At 55.7% G+C, this 24,278-nt stretch overlaps 1 protein-coding gene across 1 annotated transcript in view; it reads left to right on the forward strand.

The window, feature by feature from the left end:
- The window catches only part of GALNS (galactosamine (N-acetyl)-6-sulfatase), a 32,584-nt gene extending 8,615 nt beyond the window's left edge, over window positions 1–23,969 (forward strand). Inside the window, exons 5-14 of the mRNA XM_054710593.1 lie at window positions 2,899–3,042; window positions 6,402–6,468; window positions 6,550–6,677; window positions 7,248–7,387; window positions 9,840–9,943; window positions 13,110–13,246; window positions 13,955–14,057; window positions 19,944–20,065; window positions 21,696–21,813; window positions 23,052–23,969. Coding sequence (XP_054566568.1) covers window positions 2,899–3,042; window positions 6,402–6,468; window positions 6,550–6,677; window positions 7,248–7,387; window positions 9,840–9,943; window positions 13,110–13,246; window positions 13,955–14,057; window positions 19,944–20,065; window positions 21,696–21,813; window positions 23,052–23,138 — 1,150 coding nt within the window. The 3' untranslated portion in view covers window positions 23,139–23,969. The remainder of the gene's footprint in view (window positions 1–2,898; window positions 3,043–6,401; window positions 6,469–6,549; window positions 6,678–7,247; window positions 7,388–9,839; window positions 9,944–13,109; window positions 13,247–13,954; window positions 14,058–19,943; window positions 20,066–21,695; window positions 21,814–23,051) is intronic.
- Window positions 23,970–24,278: the final 309 nt, after the last annotated feature.

Genomic DNA, 24,278 nt, shown 5'->3' on the forward strand with positions numbered 1-24,278 from the left:
GTCCTTCAAAAGCTGGGGTGGCCGTGCTGCTGGGACTTCCCGTCTCTAGGCTGGGGTGTTGGCTGTGAGCCCATCGTTCTCCTTGCACATTGCACATGCCAGCCTCCTGCCCCTTCTCCCTGTTCCTCTCCTGGTGCTGCCTGTTGCCGCAGTGTCACCGAAGGAGCCACATTATTGCACATGCAGTGCTGTCATGGATAACACACTTTGTCAGCAAGCACAAGGGCTCTCTCTCTGTCTGGTGGTGAAATGAAGAAGCAACTAGTGGTCAAGATGGCAGAGTAGGTAAACGCTGTGCTCACCTCCTCCGACAACCATATCAGATTAAAACTAGGCTGCAGAACAACCATCACCAAGAACCGCCTGAAGTCTAGCTGAACAGAAGTCCTATAAGAAAGGATACACCGAAGCCATGTCAAGATTGGTGGTTACAGAGGTGTTCCTATGTTGTTCAGGAATATTTTATAATATTTTTAAAAACACCCTAGAATAAGAAACATTGAGAAGCAAAAAAAGGAAGAAGAAGAAGCAACCAGGAGGTAGAGAATAGTCATGTAGTCATGCAGTGTGGAGTCATTGGGATCAAATGATCATGATTGTAGAAGCTCACGTTACTATCCATGCTGTTTATGCTCTTTTAAGCATGTTAAGCGATTTCTGTCTCTTACTCCCTGAGGCTGCCTAAGTGGGTTGGTGTAAAGGTCAGGCATCCTCTTTCCTTTTCTGGGTGTTGGGGCCTTTCAGCAAACCTACTTCCTACAGGAAGCCTTCCATGATTTTCCATCCCTAATTTTCTCTCTTAACACACTGAGGACCCTGTGCCTCTGGTACTCACCATCAGTGCTTTCTCAAAGATGAGTGCCTTGTCGGTGCCCCTTTGGAACTGCTGTTCTTTGCATGTTGTCAGTCACAGGGATGGGAGACCTGCAGAAACTGGGAGAGTAATCGTCAGAAAACCCTGGTGATCTGGAGGCTAATGAATGCTTTCTCCCTCCTGAGACAAGTTGGGAGCTGCCTGCCAGACAGATGAGCTCAGAGGAGGCAGTGGCTGCAGAATAGAGCTGGTGGGGGTGCATTGGGCTGAGGGAGTCCTTGGTGCCTATACCGTGCAAAGCATTGCCAGGAAGGCCCAGGGAGACTGGCAGAGGCCGGCTGTGAGGCCTGCCAGAGCCGTGTCGGGGCTGCACTGGCGGAAGTGAGAGCCCCCAATAACCGGGACTCTGTGCCCAGCCTGGCAACGCTGCCTTGGGCCCAGCGGCCTCCCATTCATAGCCATTGCCTCGGGGCAGCCAGAACTGGAATGGGAGTGTATCTCTGTGAGGAGAAAGATGAATGCCGAAGGAGGAGTCTGACAGGGCCCAGAGAAGCAGCTCTGGCGGAACTCGAGGACGTGGACATGGTGCTGGCGGATGAGCCAGGGTCAGGGTGGCTGGGGCAGAGCAAGAACTGGTTCTGGGAGGCCTGGGGTCAAGGGCTCAGCCTCTCCTCGACCCAGTGGGGGTCCTGTCACAAGGCTGTAGTGGGGAGATGTTGGCTGGCATGGTTGTGGCTGCTCTGGTTGTGGACTTCCTGCCTCAGGGCCCCTGCACCACAGACTTGGATTCCCCCAGCCCGACCAAGGAACCTGGACTCCTGTGAGAGGGGCTGAGATGATGCCAATCCAGCTCACCTTTGGGTAGGGCTGGCCCTGCTGCTGTTTCGGAATAAGCACTTTGAATTGATAACAAAACATGAGGAGGACGTTGGCTGGTCATTCTGTTAAGCAAAGGCCATTTGAGCTAATGGATGTGGGTACACAAGAGAGTCACACACAGCCAGTGCTGGAGTGAGGAATTGAGAAATTACGGGACATGTCGCAGCGGCCCAGAGAAGACACAGGTCACAACAGGAAGCACAAAGCACAGACGTCACAGCAGAGCTGACACGCACCTGGCAGAGAGGCTGCAGAGGCCCAAGGTGGGTGCCAGGCAGCTGACTGGAGGCAGAGCATTTTACAACCAGCAGGTGCTGGCTGGCTCCGTTCTGGCCTGCATCCGCCCAGGCCTCCCTCACTGCCACACATGGCGTCCTCTGACCGAGTGACTGGGCGGTGCAATGAGCTCACAGTAACTTGGAGTTCGCGTGGCCTCTGATCAGTCAGGATGGGGCCTGCCCAAGTGCAGCAGAGGAACAGGACTCTCCACTGCAGGGACACCGCTTTCCAAAAACAGGTCGCTGGGAGAGGCTGCCCGCAAACAAAAACCTAGGAAACCCATCTGCTTTCCAGGGTGGAGTGGGCCTGCTCCACGGGGGCCGGAACCCAGAACTCCCTCTATTAGCCCTGAATTCCAGGGAACACGTGGGGCCGTGCTCCAGGACCACTGGAACCTGATTCAAATGGGAGCGTGTCAGCCCCTCCCATTGGCAAGAGGACCCAGCATTAAGTGCCCCCAAGGGGAAGGGGCATTTGGGGACAGGGAAGCAGGGCACAGCCTGGCTTTGCATGACACCCACAGTGTGGCATGAGCTTGCAGACGGCCACTGTACTCCAAGTAGAGCGCCTGGGATTCCAAACAGCTTGACAATTGTCACTACAGGCAAATTGCTGTGTTCTCTTCTAGTCATACCCATCCCCATTTCTGGCCAAGGCACTGAGTTGGTGAGCAGCACTAGCCGGTCCTGGCACTGTCCCAGTCTGTGGCCCTTAGCTATAGCCTGGCAGTGTCGCTGGGGGAGGGCAGGCAGTCCTGCAGTCTCCTTGGGGGTGAGGTCTTTCTGTGCCCGGTCTTAGCATACTTTGGGTGCTGGAGGGACATTTCTTTCATTCAATGTTCTGTGAAGGTAATGGGCTGTTGCTGCTTGGAACTTTGGGGGGCCCCATGTGGGACTTCCTGAAGTGTCCTGGCTTCCTGTTTCCAGGCATCTGGGCCACAGGCCTCGGTTCCACCCCCTGAAGCATGGATTTGATGAGTGGTTTGGATCCCCCAACTGTCACTTTGGACCTTATGACAACAGGGCCAGGCCCAACATCCCTGTGTACCGGGACTGGGAGATGGTCGGCAGGTAATGGTCCCTTCCCTTCTCGCCCTTAGATGCCGAACCCAGCCCTTGCCCTCTGGGGCTGCCCAGGAGCTGGACGGGGTTTCTGGAAACACCTGCCCACCAGCACTGGAGTCCCGGTGTGCTGGGCCCTGCTTTGGCAGCTGGTTGTCCTGCCCAGAGCGGTAGAGGACTCATGGCCTGGGCTACGGCTTGCGCCACACCTAGGGGGCCTCTCACCTTTTTAGAAAATATGAAGAGAGCCAAAGATGCTCTCCAGAACAAGGTGTGTTCACATGGTATCCATTCACGTGGTTTCCGGGTTCAGGTCCATGCAGCCCTGTGGCAGGTCCTGGGTTCCAGCTCCAGAGGCCAAGTTGGCATATTGGCTGCACGCTAGATGTTGAGGAAATGGGGATCATCACAGAGGATCTGATGGGGTGAACCCTACTTGTGAACCTGCCCACAGCAAATCACTATCTAAAGGGCAGGTGGCCGTAGGATTGCCCTGGTCCTGTCCTGGCAGTGGGGTACCTACAGAGTGGTCATGCCGGGTGGGGCCCTGATCTTTCTTGAGTTTTGTTTGGCTTACTTTTTCTTTCTTCCTTTTTTATTATTAACTAGTAGCCCTGCGCACAAATCCGTGTGCCAGTAGCTCTCTGCCACCCTCCTGTAGCTCTCCGCCCACTGCCCCGTCCTCCTGTAGCTCCCCCGTCCCCTCCCCTCTCCCCCACCTCATAGCTTGCTGCCCTGCCCCCTCCTGTAGCTTTTCGCTGCCCGCTTGTAGTTCACTGCCCCACCCTCCTGCAGATCCGTGATTTGGTCGTTAAGCAGTTGGTCGTTATGCCTCAAGGTGTAACGGGTAATTAGCATATTCCTCTTATTATATAGGATTTTTGGTTGGTCCTCATTATATATCAGTGGACCAAGAAGCTGGGCCACCTCCTTGCCTTTTGTTTTTTGGGATTCTTTTTGTTTTTGTTTTATTTCAGAGAGGGAAAGGGAGAGAGAGAGAGAAACATCAATGATGAGAGAGAATCATTGATTGGCTGCCTCCTGCACATCCCCTACTGGGGATTGAGCCCACAACCCAGGCATGTACCCTTGACCAGAATTGAACCCAGGACCCTTCAGTCCGCAGACTGATGCTCTATCCACTGAGCCAAACCAGCTAGGGCTTCCTTGCCTTTTTTAATAGTAGCTTTATTAAGAGAGTTCACACACAAGACAGTTTACCCATTTATTTAAAACTAGAGGCCCGGTGCATGAAATTTGTGCACTGGGGTTGGGGGGTCCCTCAGCCCAGCCTGCCCCCTCTCACAGTCCGGGAGCCCTCAGGGGATGTCCTACTGATGGCTTAGGCCTGCTTAAGCTGCAATCTGGCCTCCCTCTGCGGGAGGTGACCAGGCTGATCAGGGGAAGGCGCCACCCCCATCACCCCGCTGCTGCTGCCATTGCCGGCCACCGCAGCTGCCAAGGTGTTTTCATCAAAACGGACTCCAGTCCCTTCACCATGAAAAAATTACAACTTTCTTTAGGCATTTTCAAGATGTGTCTCTCATAGGATATGACATTTCTTTCTTTCTTTTTTTTTTATCCTCACCTGAGGATATGTTTCCGTTGATTTTTAGAGAGTGGGGAAGAGAGAGGGAAAGACAGAGAGAAACATCAATGTGAGAGGGACACTTTGATTGGTTGCCTCCTGCATGAGCCCTGACCTGGGCCCCAGCCAGAGAGGAGCCTGCAACCTAGGTACATGCCCTTGATCAGAATCGAACCCAGACCCTGTGGTCTGCAGGCCGAGGCTCTATCCACTGAACCAAACTGGTTAGGGCAGGATATGACATTTCTTAGCTCCTCCAGCAGCGGACCTTCGTTTTTTCCTCCAGGAGTGAGGTGGGAAAACCCTAGATCACTAGATCACCTTCTTGGATTCTTATTACCCAAGTTACCAAGAACACTGTGAGTGGCGGCATACAGGGAGCTTAGCCAATAAGCAGTCAGAAAATGTATTTCCTCTGCAGTTCACGCGCAGAGGCCCCCCTGGTGTGTGTCCGCTGGGTGGGGGTGTGCTCCGAGCCACGCCGCAGCCACTCAGAGCACGCTCCCACCCCTGGTGTGTGTCCGCTGGGGTGGGGGTGTGCTCCGAGCCACGCCGCAGCCACTCAGAGCACGCTCCCACCCCTGGTGTATGTCCGCTCGAGCCTGCCCCCAGCCCCAGCCTCCCCGCGGCCACTGGGGCTGTGGGGAGCACACAGTCCCCTCCCACCCATCTGCACATGCAGCTCCTCCTGAGCCAGTCGTGATGCCTTAAGGCATCCTGGCTAATTTGCATATTACCTCTTTATATATATACTAGAGGCCTGGTGCATGAAATTTGTGCATGGGCGGGAGGGGGTGGTCCCCTCAGCTCAGCCTGGACCCTCTCCAATCCGGGACCCCTCAGGGGATGTCTGACTGCCAGTTTCAGCCAGATCCCAGCAGTCGGACATCCCTCTCACAATCCGGGACTGCTGGCTCCTAACTGTTCACCTGCCTGTCTGCCTGATCGCCCTTAACTGCCCCCCCACCAGCCTGATCACCCCTAACCGCCTCTGCCTGCCAGTTTGATCACCTCCAACTGCCCCCCCACTCCGGCCTGGTTGCCCACAACTGCCCCCTCCGCTAGCCTGGTCACTCCCAACTGCACCCCCCCCTAGCCAGGTCACCCTAAACTGTCCCCCCGCCAGTCTGGTCACCCCTCACTGTCCCTCCTGCCAGCCTGCTCGCCCCCAACTGCCCCTCCCACCAGCCTGATCACCCCCAACTGCCCTGCTGCCAGCCTGGTCACCCCACGCAGCCTGCTGGTCAGTCATTTGGTCGTCCCTTGCTAACCCCCCTGCCGGCCTGGTCGCCCCACGCAACCTGCTGTTCAGTTGTTACCATAAGGAGATCGTGACCAATTTGCATATTGCCTTTTTATTAGTATAGATAGATACGCAGTTCGGTGCTTTCTAGTACATTCACAACATTTGCTAGTACATTCACCAGTTTCAGAAGATTTCTGTTGCCTCAGAAAGAAAACTCACACTCATCAGTGGTCATCCCAGCCCTAAGTAAATAGAATCTGCCTCTTGCCTTTGTCTCTCTCGCTGCCCTCTCTGCCCTTACACAATGCTTCCCATCCTTCTCCTAAATGGTGACCATGGCATCCAGTCTTAACCCCACTCTGTCCTTGAGGAGACAATGACCTCAGGAGCAGTGTGAGCTTCCAATTTCATTTGTTCATAAATTGAGCATTTCCGTCGTTCTTTTAAATGAGGCTCATGACTTTGCCTGTAGAAATCATGGAGAAGAAGCTTTCTTTACCTGAAATTTAATTTCTCTCTGGATCTGTTCATCAGATTTTATGAAGAATTTCCGATTAATCACAAAACTGGAGAAGCCAACCTGACCCAGATCTACTTACAGGTAATGGGAGCCGGGCTGGCAGGCTCTGGGGCGGGGAGTTCCGCCTTCGGGCAGGGGCAGATGGTGTGTTCTTCTCCTCAGGAAGCCCTGGATTTCATTAAGAGGCAGCAGGCAGCTCAGCACCCCTTCTTTCTCTACTGGGCCATCGACGCCACACATGCACCTGTTTATGCTTCTAAGCCTTTCCTAGGCACCAGTCAGCGAGGGCGGTGAGTCCCTGGTGGTAGAGACATAGGCCTCTTCCCACTTGAGAGGTTCAGCTGTGCTTGATTACGTCCAGGGACAGGGCACTCAGTACCATTATGTGGGTTGTGTGTGTGTGTTTTTAATATATTTTTATTGATTTCAGAGAGGAAGGGAGAGAGAGAGAGATAGAAACATTAATGATGAGAGAGAATCATTGATTGGCTGCCTCCCGCACACCCCACACTGGGGATTAAGCCTGCAACCCAGGCATGTGCCCTGACCGGGAATTGAACTGTGACCTACTGGTTCATAGGTCTATGCTCAACCACTGAGCCACGCTGACCGGGCCATTACGTTTTTAATTAACGATTGTAGAAAAAGACTGACGCATCTGTGCCTTGGAGCTATCCATCAGCCCAGGCTTGGTGGGAGGAGGCTGCAGCAGTGTGCTCGGCGCTCTCCTAGATTAGCTCTGAGAACCTGAACTTCCCTCCTCCTTTGTGAATTTACAGCCTGTTCCATTGTCCACCCCTGAAGTCTTGGATCACACCGGTGCCCTTGGCCACCTGCTAAGTGTTCCATCTTTCCCGTAGGTACGGCGACGCTGTCCGGGAGATCGATGACAGTGTGGGGAAGATCCTGAACCTGCTTCAGGACCTGAGGATCGCGGAGAACACAGTTGTTTTCTTCACATCTGACAATGGTGCTGCCCTCATTTCTGCTCCCAAAGAAGGCAAGTATTTACAGTGTCCCCACACAAGACTGCACTCCAGAGTACTGTTCCCCTAAGGCTCGCTCAGGTCCCCTCAGCCACCCCTGGGGCAGAGTGAAGGGGGCTCTGCCCGGGGGCCCCCCCCCATGGAGGGATGTCCATTCTGCCCTGGGAACTTCATCCAGTGAGGCAGATGTCCTGGATTTGTTCCTGGGTCCCCATCCAGTAGGAACAAATATGAGGAGACCCGAGAGCTGCCCTATGGTGTTGGCTTGGGCCTGGTCACACACGAGCCTGGTGGGACGGCCCACCAATACCCACGTTCTGTGACGCACCCTCCTCCCCTGAAAGGCTGGGGCGCCTCGGCCTTTCCTGGCCCAGGGAGGGGTGTCGGTGTAGGAAAGTGACTGCCCGCTGCCCCGCTTCTGAATTGTTCGTTATTTCTGGCTCCCCTGGAGGTACCCAGTCAGGAGGCGGAGCTCGGTGGGGAGGATGGAGACCAAGCCAGGACCTTCACTCGGTCCTAGCTCTGCCACTGACTGGACCTGGGAACGTCTCTTCAGCCTCCTGCACGTTTAGGAGCTGAATGAGGTCACTTCTGGGCTTTCCCCTCTAAAGCACTGATGTTCTCCAACAGCGTTTTCATTCTAAACTTAGGCACAACATCATTGTCACGGGTCTAACCAGCCACATTTGCATCTTTTTCTGAGTTTAGGGAGCCTGCCTTCATGTTGGTGGCAATGTCCATCTCCCCAGGAGATAAAAATAGAGGAGATACACTTCCCAGCCTCCCTGGCAGCCAAGCCCAGGCCCCTGCCCCCCCCCCCTTCACCCCCTGAGCCCCCAAGACTCCCTCACTAAGTCCTGATGAGTAGGGTATCCAGGAAGGAAGGGACCAAGTCCCCTGAGCTGGGCCTGCAGGCCTCCTGAGAGCCGTGGCCTCAGGTCCTTCAATACCTGCTGATTTCCAGCTTGTGGAGTGAGTGGTTGCATGTACCTTGGCCACGTTTCGTTATCTGTAAGAGGTTCACCCTAGTGGTCGCATATCTTTTGATCTTCTTCTTTTCTTTCTTTTTTTTAAACAAAATTTTAGAAAGAGGAAGGAAGAGATAGATAGAGACAGAGAAACACCGATGTGAGAAACATCGGTTGCCTCCCACTGTGCCCCGACCGGGAATCAAACCCACAACCTGGGTATGTGCTCTGACTGGGAATTGAACCCACCACCTTTTAGTGCAGGATGACGCTCCAGCTAACTGAGCCACCGGCCAGGGCTGATCTTGTTCTTCTTTAAAAATGCTAGGGCCTCAGCAGGGCCCTGAGTCACTCAGGCAGCTCTGGAAGGAAGGCCACGGACAGCAGTCACCCCACAGGGACCGGCCTGCATCTGAAGGCCCTGGGGACCCCGTGGTCAGGGAGCTCTGGGGGCTCCGGAATTTCAAGTGACAGGAACAGCATAGCCGGCTCAAGCCAAGAAGCGACCCTGTTGGCAACAGAAAGCCATTCCTGGTCGGGGCCTGGCTGGTCCAGGGCCGTCAGGGTCCTGCGGTGGCCCAGCCTCACGTTGGGAGGGGCTTCGCCTTCCTCCTGGAGAAGGGGTGGACCCCTGTCTCCCAGCAAAGGCCCAGAGTTGAATGTTGGTGTCACTGCTGGGCCCTGAATGGGACACTCAGGAGAGCCCAGCCCTGACAGCCCAGTCTTGCCGGGACCACCAACCTCCCAGCCTGGACTGGAGCTTACTCACCCCAGCCTTTGTTTCTGCTTTATGGAATAGCTCATACGGACAGAACCTCTGTGTGCGTCTCTAAAAAGATACAAATGACAAGGAGGCAAAAATCGGTGCACCCACCACCCAGCAGGACATTGGATCAGCCAGAGCTGGGGGCTCCGCCCTCTGACACTTCCCCAGCATGGTTTCGGGACCACCTGCTCACGGCAGGGCTTGTCAGAAATGAATCTGCATCCTGTCCGTGATGGGACCCCCCCTGGGACCCGGGGACTGATGCATGTTAACTACCCTGCCCAACTCCCCAAACATGCATGGACGCTCCTAGACACTGACGTTTAAGAGAGGATGTACCTAAAAAGCAGCGGACAGTCCCAGTGACCTGCTGTCGGGATATGCTCCGTGGCTCTGCTTGAAGGGAGTCTGTGTCTTGCGCTAACAGAGTGGTCGTGTTCTCTGTTTCCGAGTGGTTGCTCTTCATTTTAGGACCAAAAAAATGGGCACCGTGTTACAACCTCATCCAGGATGGTTGCCTGGGTCAGAGCCACCTTGAGGCATCCCAACCTGGTGCTGGTGCTTTGCCCCCATGATGGTCTCGGTGCCTCGGTGTACCAGCAGTGTTACCTTTGAATTGCTGGGTGGGGCCAGGAGCTGGCAAGGGCCCCAGTAAGGCGTGTGTGGCCGGCGGGGGGGGGGGGGGGGGCTCAGAATAGAGACAGCTGATGGGCAACAACTCTCCCTCCCCAGGAGGCAGTAATGGCCCCTTTCTGTGCGGAAAGCAGACCACATTTGAAGGTGGGATGAGGGAGCCTGCGATTGTGTGGTGGCCCGGGCGCATCCCTGCAGGCCAGGTGAGTCAGAGGTTGGCCACGTGGCCAGGCCTGCAGTTATCCTGGGGTGTGGAGACTCTGCCCCCTAGGGACCTGTTCCCTCCACTCCCTGCTCTCCTCCAAACAGGGCCCCTCCTGAGGGAGGCCGCTGGTGAGTGACGGATGTGTGGGGTGGACTGGAAAGGGCTTCCATGGACATGGCATGGGGTGTTGGTAGCTGCCAAGGGAGGAGGAGGCATCAGCGGTTAATAAATGTGGCAGTCCTGGGTGCCACTGAGTGGAACCGGTTTCTTCCTGCAGAACTTGCCAGAGCCTTTGGTGTGCAATGTATACAGTGAACTTCTGGGAGGGGCATAGAGCAAGCTGAGTCTTTAAAATCTTGTTTAGCCATAGAACCTTTTTCCCAAAGTGCGTTTCCCAGGCCACTCTTCTGTGGACACGCTCCCAGAGACGCAGCAGCTTGACCGTGTGGTTGGTTTCTGTCTGCATTGAATAGGTGCAAACCACAAGGCTGGGTGGCCCGGGCCTCTTGCTGGACGAGGTGTGTGTCTTGTTCCTCAGAGCCCTCACTCTCAGAGCCCCCCTCAACTGGCCCTCACTCTCAGAGCCCCCCTCAACTGGGCACCTTGGTTGAGGCACCTCGAGGGGCCGAGACTACTCTTTGTAGGCATGTGATTCACTGGCTCAACTGGTCTTTATTCCCTTCTAATGAGCTTCTTCAGAGAACACTGTTGGCAGTGATGGTGTCAGCTCAGCCCTCACAGCCATACCTTCAAGGGCCTAAGTCCTGTGGCTGCGAAACAATCACCTCAACAAAGGGCTGGAACCGCACCTTCCGCTCTCCCGCAGTATGGAGGTTGGCAGTCCAGCACCGCAGGGGCTAAGATCAGGTGTCGCGGGGGCTCCAGGGGAGAACCAGTTTCCTTGTTTCTTCAGGCTTCTTGGCCCTTGGTCTCTCCCTCCATCATCCAGGCCAGCAGTGGCCGTTCAAGTGTCACCCTGACTCTGGCCCCCCTGCCCCTTCCCCAGTGTTAGGACCCTGTGATACCCTGGCGCACATGGGGAGCCGGAATCAGCCCTTGCTTTAAGCTCAGCTGATTGACAACCTGATTTCCCTTCTCTTGTGTAAGGAAAAATATTCACAGGGTCCAGAATTGGGGCCTCGCCCAGAGCCCACCCAGTTCTTCCATCCTGAACTCTGGATCTGGGTGCAAGAGCCAGGTCAGTGGGGAGAACCCAGAGAGCCTGCCATCACCGTCTTCACCCCCATTCTCCATGTCAGGAACTGAGGCCAGTGAGAGGCAGTCTCTTGTCAGGACCTCCCAGCTGGCAGGCAGCAGAGCTGGGGCAGAGTCGGAGGTGCCCCCCACACCTTCCCCCACCGTCTCTTTCTCCTGGGTCCCCTTTCCCCACCCGCCCTGCCTGTGGGAAACTCCAGCCTTTGGGACCCTCTGCCCCTTGCCTGCCGGGCTCCCTGCCCCCGGGGCCCTGCTCCCTGGAGGAGGGAGAACATCACACAGAGCTACGCAGCCCCTTCCTCGCCGCGTTTCACGGCACACACTGAAATTGAATTAGACGGGGCTGTCAGGCCTGCAGCCTGTGATAACTATGAGAGGATTTTACTTTAAAACACCCTGCCATCTGTCCAACCAGCTTCAAATATTTCGCTCTCCCCTTCACGCCTGGCAGGGTGACTTTATTAATTGTAGCCTTTGATTCCGAGTTAAGTCTTGAAAGTGCTGATAACAGCCTCGGTGACCTCCTGCCACGGGCCCACGGCAGACAAATTGCATTTTCTTAAAGGCATTACGTGCACGTTGAGAGCGTCTATTTTTCAAAAAGAGCATCCTCCATGAGTGTCCCCAGCTGTTCCGTGCTGATATGAGGACTTCAGATATCTGCTCCTTCCCACACCACCCCCACCCAGCCCCGCAATCTCTCCTCCTTATTTATTTTTTCCAGAGGGTTAAAGTATCTGGATTTCTCTTTCTTTCTTTCTTTCTTTCTTTCTTTCTTTCTTCTCCTAAAAAAAAAAAAAAAAAAAGGCGATAAGGGAGGGGAGCCATTGGAATGTTCCTCCTCCCCTCCGCTTCACAGAATTTTTGAACCAAACCTTGACCTTCATGCCCCACCCCCACCCCAGGCTGCAGAACAGATGATACCAGTGGCTGCCGTGGGTGTGCTTGGTTTCCGTTTCTCCTTGTGTAGAGGAATGGAGACAGGGGTGCCCCGGGGTCTGGGAAGTGCTAAGTTGGGCAGTGCTGGAGGTCTCGGCAGGCGGTGGGAACGAGGGGGTGCCTGCCTTGCCCGATCTGCCGACAGTCTCTCTGGGGTTCTCCCCACTGACCTGGCTCTTGCCCCAGATCCAAAGTTCAGGGCTGAAAGAACTAGGTGGGCTCCAGACAAGATGGAGCCATGTGTGGGAAACAGACGTGCGTCCGACACCAGTGGGCAGCCCTTGCCCAGAGCGGTCTGCTCCTTAGGCCTATCCACAGGGACAGCTGCTATGGCTCTGGCCGCAGTCCTCACCCCCTCCCCAGTCCATCTGCTCTCCCCTCCTGTCCTCTCTCCTCTCCCTCTTGCTCTCCACGTGGCTCTGGGCTTCGAGGGTCTTTTTTCTACCTGCACTTGTACCAGAATTGGGAACACACGGAGTCAGTGTTAAAGTGACGTGGCAGCCGGGCACAGAGTGGGCAGGCCTCCTGAGGGGGGACCCTGCTGTTGGCTCCCTGGGCAGGCTGCATCTTCTCCCTTCTGTCTGGTTCCCATTCACAGGTACTGGGGATGGGACAGGGTCCTGCCTGCTTTCAGGTCAGACAACCGGTTTGATCCCCACTTAGCCCCTGATCTCCCCAAGGACACTCTCCCTGAGGTGGGAGAGTTGTGTGGCGGCCACACTCACCCAGACACTCATGGATGTGAGGAGCTCTCGGAGAGTCGGGTCAGGTGGGATGGGACCAGGCCGGGTGAAGTGGATAGGGGTGGGCATGCGTGAACACATGAACATCGTGTTCCTGTGTGTGGACACGTTGTAAAGGATGTGTTAGTGTGTGCAATTATGTGAGCGCACATGTCTCTGTAGACCCAACTGGACAGCAGCAGGACACACACCCAGGGACCTGGCCCCTGGCCATCGTCTGGTCAGGGCAGGGTGTCCTGAGTGAGTGTCCACCCATGTCCATTTCAGGTGAGCCACCAGCTGGGCAGCATCATGGACCTCTTTACCACCAGCCTGTCCCTCGCAGGCCTGGAGCCACCCAGTGACAGGGTGATCGATGGCCTTGACCTCCTCCCCGCCATGCTGCAGGGCCAGCTGATGGAGAGGTTTGTTCCAGCCGGGTGCTCACCCCTGCCCAGTCTCCCAGCACCGACTAACCAAGTGATGGAGCCAGAGCTGGCTGACAAAGCAGGTTTCCTTGCCCAGCTGGCTGGGGGCAGAGGGTGGCAAGACCTCTGGGATGTTCTGGCATGAACTCCATCCTCCCTGTGGGGTTCATCACTTCTGCCTTGACCATGGAGCAAGGAGGGAACATTCCTCTGCTGGAGTCACCAGCTACCACAAACCTCTGTAGACTGGCTGTATTCCACCTCCCACCTCTGCACCAGAATGCCTCATGTCCAGAGTCAGTATCTCTTCAGCCTGAGGCCAGCTACCCATTTTGAATTTAGGGCAGGAGTTAGACAGGCTCGTGTCCTTTTTTTGTATTTAATATTGCTTATTTTTTCTCTCTTGAAACGTGGTGCAAGAGCCTGCTTACAGTGGGGAGGGAGGGTGCTGGAGGCTGCAGCCTCAGTGAGCTGTCGGCCCCTCAGGGGACCAGAGTGCCTGCCCACCACCGGCTGCTGCTTCATTCTGCGCCCGGCCTCCCAAAGCCAAGAATGACAGAAGCCAAGGCCTCACCCCGCAGCCTCAGGGACCTCTGCAGCTTGTGCTCATGTGATTTCAGCATGGTCATTTCTGTGAAGTCTCAGCCCTAACCATGCGCCTGCAAGTCTCTCACGTCACCTGACCCTTTCCTTCTTCCCTAACAGGCCGATATTCTATTACCGTGGCAACACACTGATGGCTGTCACCCTGGGCCAGTACAAGGCCCACTTCTGGACCTGGACCAATTCCTGGGAGGAGTTCAGACAGGTAAGGGCGCTCAGGCTGTGGGCTCTGCACCCCCCACACCCTGTCCTTGAGGAGGACACATCTGGACAGAGGAGGCTGGCAGGAGGCTTCCATACAGTGGTGATGGTCACATGATCTCGTGCTTCCTGCCTTTTGTGTTTAACTATGGTAAGAAGGATTTGGGGTGCCATGGTATACTACAAGGATAGCCCCTTAGGGTCCTGAGCACCCCACCCTCCATTAGGCTACCCAGGGCCTGGGGAAAGGAGGCCTCAGGCCAGGCTCAGACTCAGCAGACACCTCAGGGCCCAGGTGAACCCAGGGTGCCTTCCCCTGACCCCCTCTTGCTTGTCCCCCTCCAAGGCCTGATCAGTGTTCTGTGGCCTCTGAAAGGCTATCATACTGTCTGCATCATGGTGTCTGCCCCAAGGGCTTGTGGATCAAATGCCACATACATGCTGGGTCTGAGTTCTCAGCACACGGTCTTGGATTCTTGCTGCCTGTCCTCCCTGCCTTTCCCTCCTCCTGAGTCCTCTCTGCTACCCCCTCCTACACACAGCCCCCCCTCCAATGTCTAGGTCTTTAGACACAAGAAAAGCCTGCTAATGTGCCTTAATTGGGAGGAAAAGCAATTTAAGTTAATGAAAAATCTAAGTACTGGAACACTCTGCAGCACTTGGGATGCAAATTGCAGATTTAGTGGATCCAGGTCTGGTCCTGGGCTGGGTGGGTGGCATGGCCAGGGGCCACCTGTGCAATGCGTGGACCCGGGTGCTGTGTAGACACAGGCCCTTGGGCAGAGCCAAGGACAGTGTGTGCTTCCTCCATGTGGCCCAGTACCATGAACATCCCCGCCTTGTGGTCGGCAGCACCCACTGGCCTTGGGCAGGCTCAGCTGGACCAAGCGGCCTGTGCATCTCCTCTGCCCTCTGAGCGCCGGAGTGTCCTGTGGGCCTCTCCGACTCCGTCACAGCCCCCGACCTGGTCTCTTCCAGAACTCTCAGAGTGCAGCAGGGCAGAGCCATGTCCCCGGGCCTGCACTCATCCCCCCAGCCCCCACTTGGCCCTTCTGACTTGTGGCCACCACCTCCTGTCCCTGTCTCCTGATTTTCCCCTTTAGATGCCCAGGGGCTTAGACGCTGTAGGGACACCTAAAAGGGGCCCAAAGCTGGCAGTGTGTAGATCCTAGGGGCAACCATGTGGCCTCACATCTGCCTCCCTGCTCCTCCTGATCACACCCACAACTCCCCCCACCCCCAGGCCTCTAGGGTCCCCATTGTTGGCTGCTTGAGAGTCCAGGAGGACCAGCTGGCCCAGCTGGCAGGTGTGGCTGGTGTTCTGCGAGCCGCCCCCGGCCTCCCTGTGGCTTCCTGCTGTGTGGGCTCCCAGGGCCAGGTCCAATGAGTGCTGACCCAAGTGAACACAGCACAGCTTCCTCCCACCCAGAACTCTTTAAAAATGCTGGGAGAGCCAAAACTGGTTTGGCTCAGTGGATAGAGCGTCATCCTGCGGACTGAAAGGTCCCAGGTTCGATTCCGGTCAAGGACACGTACCTTGGTTGCGGGCACATCCCCAGTGAGGGGCGTGTAGGAGGCAGCTGATCGATGTTTCTCTCTCATCGATGTTTCTAACTCTCTATCCCTCTCCCTTCCTCTCTGTAAAAAATCAATAAAATATAATAAATAAATAAAATGCTGGGAGAGCCCAGCCAGTGTGCTCAGTGGTTGAGCATCGACCTATGAACCTGGGGGTCACGGTTCGATTCCTGTTCAGGGCGCATGCCTGGGTTGCAGGCAGGAAGCAGCCAATCAAATGATTCTCTCCTCATCATTGATGTTTCTATCTCTCTCTCCCTCTCACTTCTTCTCTGAAATCAATAAAAATATATATTTTTAAAAAGTCCAGTAACTGCACAGCCTGCCCTGACCCAACCATGTTTACAGTGGGGTTAGAATGAGTCAGGAGAGGCCACCTCAGCACAGCCGGTGACACCACCCCCACTCTCGCAGCCTCCCACCCAGTGCTCAGCAGGATGCCCTTTTTCTAAGGGTCTGTGAGAGCACCTGGGTTAGTCTGATCTGTATGGCTTTTGTCTTCGTGAGAGATGAAACACAGAAAACTCTTTCCTCCAGTGTGTGTAGACATTAGGGGAGGCCCCCAGGGTGGACACAGGATCAGGCTGTGCGTTTACTGCATCAGAGCACATTCGAGATGGAGAGCTGCACTGCTGTTTTGATGGCCCTTCTCCCTCCAGGGGTCAATAAATCTAAGGGGTGCATGATGTTCTAAAGTACCCCATGGCCATCAACAGCTCCCCTGAGTACCAAGGAGACTTCGATCCTCCTCCAGTCACTTACAGACAATGAACACGTTAGGGACAGCTTTGTTCAGAGGCCACCATAGGGCCCAGCTGGGGCCAAACAGCCAGTCTGGGCTGGCTCTGCCCTGAGGGAGAGGCTTGAGGTACAGCCTAGCTGTGGGTGTTCCGGTCTGTGGTCCCCAGGTTTGGGGGACACCTGAGTGGACCTTATTAGCTTCCTGGCTGTATGCTTGTCCTGGGGCATCTCGCACCCCCTCTAAGTATCCCTTCTCAAGTCCTAGGGGCTGCTGTGGGGTGACCCACCAGGCCAAGCCCCAGGTCTTCCGTCCACTCATGACTGTTGGATGGTGGAGGAGGAGCGATTGAGCATCTTCCCTGCCGAACCTGATGCCGCTGTCCCAGGCAAGCCAGGACCTCCCACCATGGGGGCCGCCTGAGGCCCTGCATGAGAGGCCAGAGGAAGGTGCATGTGTGACCTGCACATCCAGACTCACTCCCATGGGCACATTCATCCCCCTCCTCCCTTCCAACCCTCCAAAAAGTCAGTGCTGTGACCTGCAGGTTCCCTGGCTCCGAGGGGAGGAGGACAGGTGCAGAGGAGGGGGGAGGCTGGCTCAGCTGTGATGCTCCCAGTGTGAGGCCTCCTCACAGATAATAGTTTTAAGAGAAAAATACTGTACTAATTAGCAGAATCTTAATTAAATAGCTTATTTGATTTGCATCCATATTATAATCTAAGTCTTCTGTCTAGACTTAGATACTTCTCCATTAACCGCTGAGCATTTTTATGCTAAATACTAGGGGCCCGGTGCACAAAATTCGTGCACTGGGGGTGGGGGTCCCTCAGCCCAACCTGCCCCCTCTCACATACTGGGAACCTTCAGGGGATGTCCTGCTCATGGCTTAGGCCCGATCCCCACGGGAAGCGGGCCTAAGCCGCAGTCTGGCCTCCCTTTGTGGGAGGCAACTGGGCTGGTCAGGGGAAGGCACCAGCCCCATCACCCTGCTGCTGCAGCCACTGCTAGTCACCACAGCCACCAAGGTGTTTTCATCAAAACGGACTCCAGTCCCTTCACCAAGAAAAAAATGACAACTTTCTTTAGGCATTTTCAAGATGTGTCTTTCATAGGATATGCATTTCTTTCTTTCTTTTTTTTTTTTTATCCTCACCTAAGGATATGTTTCCATTGACTTTTAGAGAATGTGGAAGAGAAAGGGAAAGACAGAGGGAAACATCAAAGTGAGAGGAACACTTTGATTGGTTGCCTCCTGCATGAGCCCTGATCTGGGCCCCAACAGGGAGGAGCCTGCAACCTAGGTACATGCCCTTGATCAGAATCGAACCCAGACCCTGCTGTCTGCAGGCCGAGGCATTATCCACTGAGCCAAACCGGCTAGGGCAGGATATGACGTTTCTTAGCCTTCCAGCAGCGGACCTTCGTTTTTTTCTCCAGAAGTGTGGAGGAAAAACCCTAGATCACCTTTTTGGATTCTTATTACCCAAGTTACTGAGAATATTACCAGTGGCATACAGGAAGCTTAGCCAATGGGCAGTCAGAAAAGGTGTTTCCTCTATAATTCACACCAATCATCAGCTGTGCCCTGCCCAGGCCTAAAGCCTCTGGCCAAAGCTTTAGGCCTGGGAAGGGGACCTCCAGCTCCCTGTGATCGCAGACACCGCCCATTGGGCAGGGGACCCCAGCTCCCTGCAATCCACCACAGGAGCAGAACCCCTCGCAGGAGCGGACCCCTAGTTGCCTGCGATCCATCGCAGGCTCCCCGCTGGTGCCCAAGGACGGAAAAGCCTCCGGTGGAGGCTTTCCCAGCCATGGGCTCAGCCGCACCCCAGCGTCCCTGCCACGGATCGCAGGAGCCAACCCCCAGTTGCCTGCGATCCGTCTTAGGCTCCCCACTGGTGCCCAAGGCCGGAAAAGCCTCTGGCAGAGGCTTTCCCGGCCTTGGGCTCAGCTGCACCCCAGCTTCCCTGCGACGGATCGCAGGAGCCGACCCCCAGTTGCCTGTGATCCATGGTTTCCTGGTGGGCGTGGCTGGTGGGTGTAGCGAAGGTACGGTCAATTTGCATATTACTCTATTATTAGGTAGGCTGATTATTTTTCCCACTTTGCTCTCTAGCAGTTCTGCTCCCAAAAGGTCAAAGGGTCACCCCCTTTGGAAGCCCTGTGTGTCCTCTGTCGGCTGCCCTTAATGATTTAGACTGCTGCTCCTGGCTCGGGAATTGACTGCTCAGTGCAGATAAATGGAATTTCATGGGCTCTAACTTCCCTACTTTATTGAAAAGCAGAATATTAACTGCTCCACTGACCAGCTTGTCCATTATAGACACACGGGGATTAGAGATGGTTTGCCTCCTTACAGAAAGCCTCTCAGTGAGTTACCATACCTGGGTCATGGCCACCTCGCCAGACCTGTCAGCAGTGCCCTGTGTTGGCTGGAGACTGGTGCCAAGTCTTGCAGGGGCCAGGGGTCACCAATACCTCAGGACTGGGCCCTTGGCCTCACCCATTTCTCCCTGGATGGCAGGGGCTTCTCCTCTTCCCAAGTTAGAGAGCCCCAGGGACAGCCTTCAGGCCTTGGGGACAGAGCTCCAGACCGCAGGCCACAGATTGAAGGGAACCCCTGGCCCAAGGCCACCTTGGGGCCTCAGGGCTGCCCCAGGACCTGGGCAAAGCTCAGGCCATGTTCTGGCAGAGGAAGCCCATTCCAGATGCTCATCAGAGGCTGCACCATGACGAAGCCAGGCGGCAGGGGAGGCCTTGCACGTGGGGCAGTGGGTGCCACACCTGAGCCTTGGGGGGCCTGGTGTGATCGCTCTCCATCTTTTCCTGCTTTCTTGAACATATTAACTATTGTCATTTTAGGGTCCCTACCTGTTAAGGGCATCTGGGTCACCTTGGGCCATTCCTGGCTCTGTACATCTCTAGCTTTCAGGCCTGCAGTCCCTCCTCACTGGTGAAGGAGTTTTGAGGGAATGCTGAGCCACGAGGCGGATGAAGTGGTGAAAAGCTTTGCTTGAGAGCAGCGACTTTCACCCGGTGTGCTGCAAATTTTAAAACATGCAATGCCTGACTATTTAGTCAGGGGAACTGACCTCTTTTCCCTAAGATTGTCAAATAAAAATGACAACAGCCAACACAACAATAGCCATCCGGTGTGAATGAATCAAAATTAAACTTTTTGTCAGATTAACAAAAAGTATATTTTTTGGTGTGCCACGAATTTCAGTTTATGTGTGCCATGAATTGCAAACGGTTGAAAATAGCTTCTCTAGAAATTAGAGGCAGTCAGGATGTGAGATGGGCTAAAATAATTTGAAGAAATTCCCTTCCTCCCGCCCCCCCCCCCCAAAAAAAAGGGGGGGGTCCAAAAAAGTAGGGGATGGTACACAGGACATAATTGCTCAGCATCTCTGGGGCCAGGGTGGTGGGAAGGCTCCACCCTATAGGATCCCACTTCCTGGCTTGCTCAGGCCTTGACCCCTCAGACTTGTTTAAGGTGGACTGGCCAGCCTCGCGGCAGGAGCTTCCACAGAGACGGCGCTCACCTGTTTCACCTGCCTCTTGTTTCAGGGCATTGATTTCTGCCCTGGACAGAATGTCTCAGGAGTCACCACCCACACGCAGGAGGAGCACACGAAGCTGCCCCTCATCTTCCACCTGGGACGAGACCCAGGAGAGCGGTATCCCCTCAGGTGAGCGGGCACAAGGGGGCATTGAAGCTGCCAAGGAAACATTAGCCAGCTGCAGCCAATTCAAGCACATGCTAATGCGCTGCGTTTCCTAGAAGGGACACGCACCCTGTGGACAGGTGGAGATGCATACACACAGGAAGCGGGAACCGTGGGGCCTCCCTCCACCTGGAGCTCTGGGACCTGAACTGCGGTTTTCCCACGTGGGCGTGTGTGTCGTCGCCTTTCCTCTCCAGGGGCTCCCATCTCAATCCCCATTTGTCTCCGTTGTGGCCCAGCAAGACATGACCCCTGCTCCAGGCTGCCATCGGAGGTGGCCTCTGCGGAGGGTGACAGTCCAGGCGTGGGGTGGACAGGAGCCTCTCCAGATGGCCACCGTCTTCCATGATGAGCAGCACTGAGGACATCGGAAGCAGCACCACCCGCCCACTGAGGCCCTTCACCGGGCAGCTGCCTGCTGGGCCTGACTGAGCTCCTCCCAGTGAGGGTCAGATGGGGGGCCTCCATGCCATTGGGGAACCCTGGGGGCTTCCTCAGCAGCCCCTCGCTTTACTGGAGCCAGGGACCATGGGCACATGGAGAGCCAATGCCATGGATGAAATAGTGTCCCCCAAATTACGTCCAGCAGGGCTTCTTTTATAGGCAGTCTGGTGAGGACACACAAGCCTGCCTCGCAGCCCCCATGCCTTTAGCCCATCTTGCTGATTCCTCCACGGCTCAGGTGCCCTTGAGGTGGGTCGTATGGACAGAGATGGCGGCTGAGCCTCTGATAACGCCCTCCCCATGGCAACACGCATGGTGTGGCTCCTCAGACTCAAATGTTCACAAAAAGATTGAAACAGTGAGCTGGCGGAAACTTGGTACAAACCCTGCCCCTGCCTCCACTGGTTGAGTGTGGCCAGATGGCACCACTTCCCACCTCTGCATTCCCCAGAATTTGAGGTCATGGGGCCTGCTGCTCAGAGCAAAGGTATGTGGATACACCCACCAGAGAGGGACCTCCTTGGATCCACGTTGTCATTATTCGGGGGTGCTGCAGTGTTTGGGCTTATTGCCCCAATTGGAGGGCCCCCTGGGCACTCAGCAACACCCCTACTCACAGCCCTACAGCACCCCATACCTGGGCTCCAAAAGAGGAGGCTGGGAGCTGCGTTGGGACGTAACTTGCCTGGGGTCACTTAGGGGCACAGCTCTGGGCAAGAAGATCCTGGAGCCACTGCCTGGACAGAACTGTTCGGGGCGGAGTGCAGGGCCTCCTGGAGCTGCCCGCCTGTGCTCTCTCACTGTTTCGAGAAGACTTGTCCAAAAACTGCTGAACTTGGTTAAGCCCACCCTTTGCAGTGCATTTGGCCAGTGTCCTGGAAAGACATGAAACACGCCTGAGACCTGTTTCAAATAGCGTGGGGGCTGTGTGTGAAGGGAGTGCAGCCAACAGAGCAGGGAGCATTGGACTGGTGTGGAGGCCTGAGGAGCAGGGCTGACCTGGGGTGACAGCGTCAGATGGGCCCCAAGACAGTGGCCGTTGCAGCAGGGCCAGCCATGCCTGAGAGAAACAAGCTGGGCCCCCAGCCCACCTGGTGGCCTACCTGAGTGTCCTCCCCACCTCAGTGACCTGATGCTCTCTCATTTCTAGCTTTGCCAGCACCGAGTACCTGAATGTCCTTGGCAGGATCACCCCAGTTGTTCAGCAGCACCAGGAGGCCTTGGTCCCTGGACAGCCCCAGCTCAATGTGTGCAACCAGGCAGTCATGGTAAGTGGTTTATGCATACGCAGTTATGGATGCTGTACTTGGCGATTCCTGTGGGGGGCGTCCCCAGGACCCTGAAAGTGCTGAGGGGTCTGCATGCTCTGGCTTGTTATTCTGTGAAAGGGATGCTCTTCCCACCCCAACACACCAGCTCCCATTGGTGACCAGAGGGGAAGGGAGGCAACTGACGTGGCCAAGGCGCTGCCGCCACCTCCTGGACCCCATGGGAACTGCCATAGCCTGGCCACCCCTGCAATGGGAGAAAGTGGGGGAGCCTGCACTGAAGACAAGCAGGAACAGTGTATGTATGTAGGTCAGCCTCCGGACTTAAAGTGCGCAGTCACTGGAGAAGTGTGTGGATTTATGGATTTGTGAGCACGTGGGTATGTGTGAGCGTGTGCAAAGCCTGAGGGGCCCCTTACTTGTCCTCTCCGTACCCCTGGCCCTCCTCAACCCCAGATGGAGGAAAGGTTCCATTCTTAGTTTTTGTTTTTGTTTTTTTTCCCTTTTGTTTTTTCCATTCTTAGTTCTTGGCCCCTCCTTCACACACACATCCCACCTCAGCCCTGGGTCCCCCACACTTACTGCCTCCCAGCTCTGCCCTGAGCCCCATTTACCCAGCTACCCAGTTCAGCCCTAGACCCCACTTACCCAGTCCCCCAGCTCTGCCCTGGGCCCCCTACACTTATAGCCTTAAAGCTCTGCCCTGGGCCCCACACACCCAGTCCCTCAGCTCAGCCCTGGGCCCTTCCCCTGCTTCCAGCCCCCCCCCACACACACACACACACACACACACACTTCTACCCTCTAGCTCACCTCTGGGCCCCCTGCACTTCCAGGCCAGCCCAGGTGAGCACTCAGTGCGGTGTTCTCTGGTCACTCTGACAAGAAGACCAGTCCCATGCAGCCCATCTGGGACCTTGAACAGCCAGCTCCTCCCTGGAGAAAGGGTTCCTGACAATTAAAGAGCTTTGGGTGGGAAGTCATGAGATGTATGAAGCCTAGCCTGTCAGCCCTCGCTGGAGTGTGGAGCTTCTTCTCTGTCACAGCGGGTGTGCGCGCAGGTCCTGGCATTTGCTCTACTTGGAACATGGCCAGGGGATTGAGGCAGTTAGCAGACCGTCCCCTTGGATAACAGAAGGCTCAGGCCAGGGCCGGGGCAGGGCAGGAGTCTAGAAACTGCTGAGTACATAAGTGTGTAGAATAACTGCACATTCTCTTTCTGAATTTCCATTTTCCAGAACTGGGCACCCCCAGGCTGTGAAAAGTTAGGGAAGTGCCTGACGCCCCTGGAGTCTGTTCCTGAGAAGTGCTCCTGGCCCCACTAGCTCCCGTGCAGGCTCAGGCAGGCCCAAGCCTCCCACAGGCCCTGCAAGTGCCGGGGGTAGGAAGGGTCTGGTTCCCACACTAGAGGAGCCTCAACTGCCCTCCTCCCCGCCTACCTGATTCTGCTGCCTTGAGCCTGAGGCCCTACATCAACCTGAGCTGAATGCTGCGCTGCCTACAGGTCTCAGTATGCCCACCTGTCTCGTCCTCCCACTTGGCTCTTACTACCTTAAGACTGGCCTTGTTCAGGGCCTGGCCTTCATCCCAGGACCCAGAGGGCATGACTCACCACGGATGCCCTCAGCACTTCAACCCCTGTGTCAAGAGATGCTGTGCCAATCCTGTGTTGAACCCCTTGGTGCTGCCCAGAGGGGGCACCCCAGCCCCACCTCTCTGCACCACACCACATGGAGGGGGAGGAGGCAGAGGGCCTCCCTGACCTGGATCCTCCATAGCCAAGGCCTCCCCCACCCAGTGGCGACAGCTGATGCTGGTGCTTCCCTGGACATAATGTCAGCATCACGGATTGTCCACCTTTCTTAGGGATCTAGACCCCTAAACCCCAGCACATTGTGCGGTGCGTCTGCGCTTCACAGCAATCCCGACTGCCCTCCTCCCCTTGCCACCTGGTGTGGCAAAGCCTGAAGAGGCCCTTCACCGCCCGAATCCGCCCGAATCGGAAGAGCCTGAGCAACCAAGTGCAGACCCCAAGGCCCCTGCCCTGAAGCCATGCGGAGTGGGGTCTTCCCATCTGCAGTGATTATCTTGCCAAAGCTCTATTGCTGGAAGTTGGGGAATTATGAAGAAAATGGTTTTCGAATAAAGTAACATGCATTTTAGCTCTTGTATTTTAAAATGAGTTTATGTTTGGGGGAAGTTGTCCCTCCTGGGTACCCTGATGGGGGGCTGCAGTGTGTCCCCCCTCAGCTTCCTCCACAGACACAAGAGACTGTGCTCTCAGGGGTGGGCTTCCAGCCAGGCCAAGCATTCCAGCCTCCTTCCTCCCCGCTTTCCAGTCCAGAAAGGCTGGGAAGGGCTTCCTCCCACTGCAAACCAGGCACCAGGCACCAGACCAAGGCCTCCACCTCTGGCTTGGCCCTCCCCTAGCCAGGTCATCCCAGGCTCCCTCCGAACCCTAGCTC

The sequence above is a fragment of the Eptesicus fuscus genome, chromosome 21 (assembly GCF_027574615.1).
Source record: "Eptesicus fuscus isolate TK198812 chromosome 21, DD_ASM_mEF_20220401, whole genome shotgun sequence".
Classification (NCBI taxonomy): domain Eukaryota; kingdom Metazoa; phylum Chordata; class Mammalia; order Chiroptera; family Vespertilionidae; genus Eptesicus; species Eptesicus fuscus.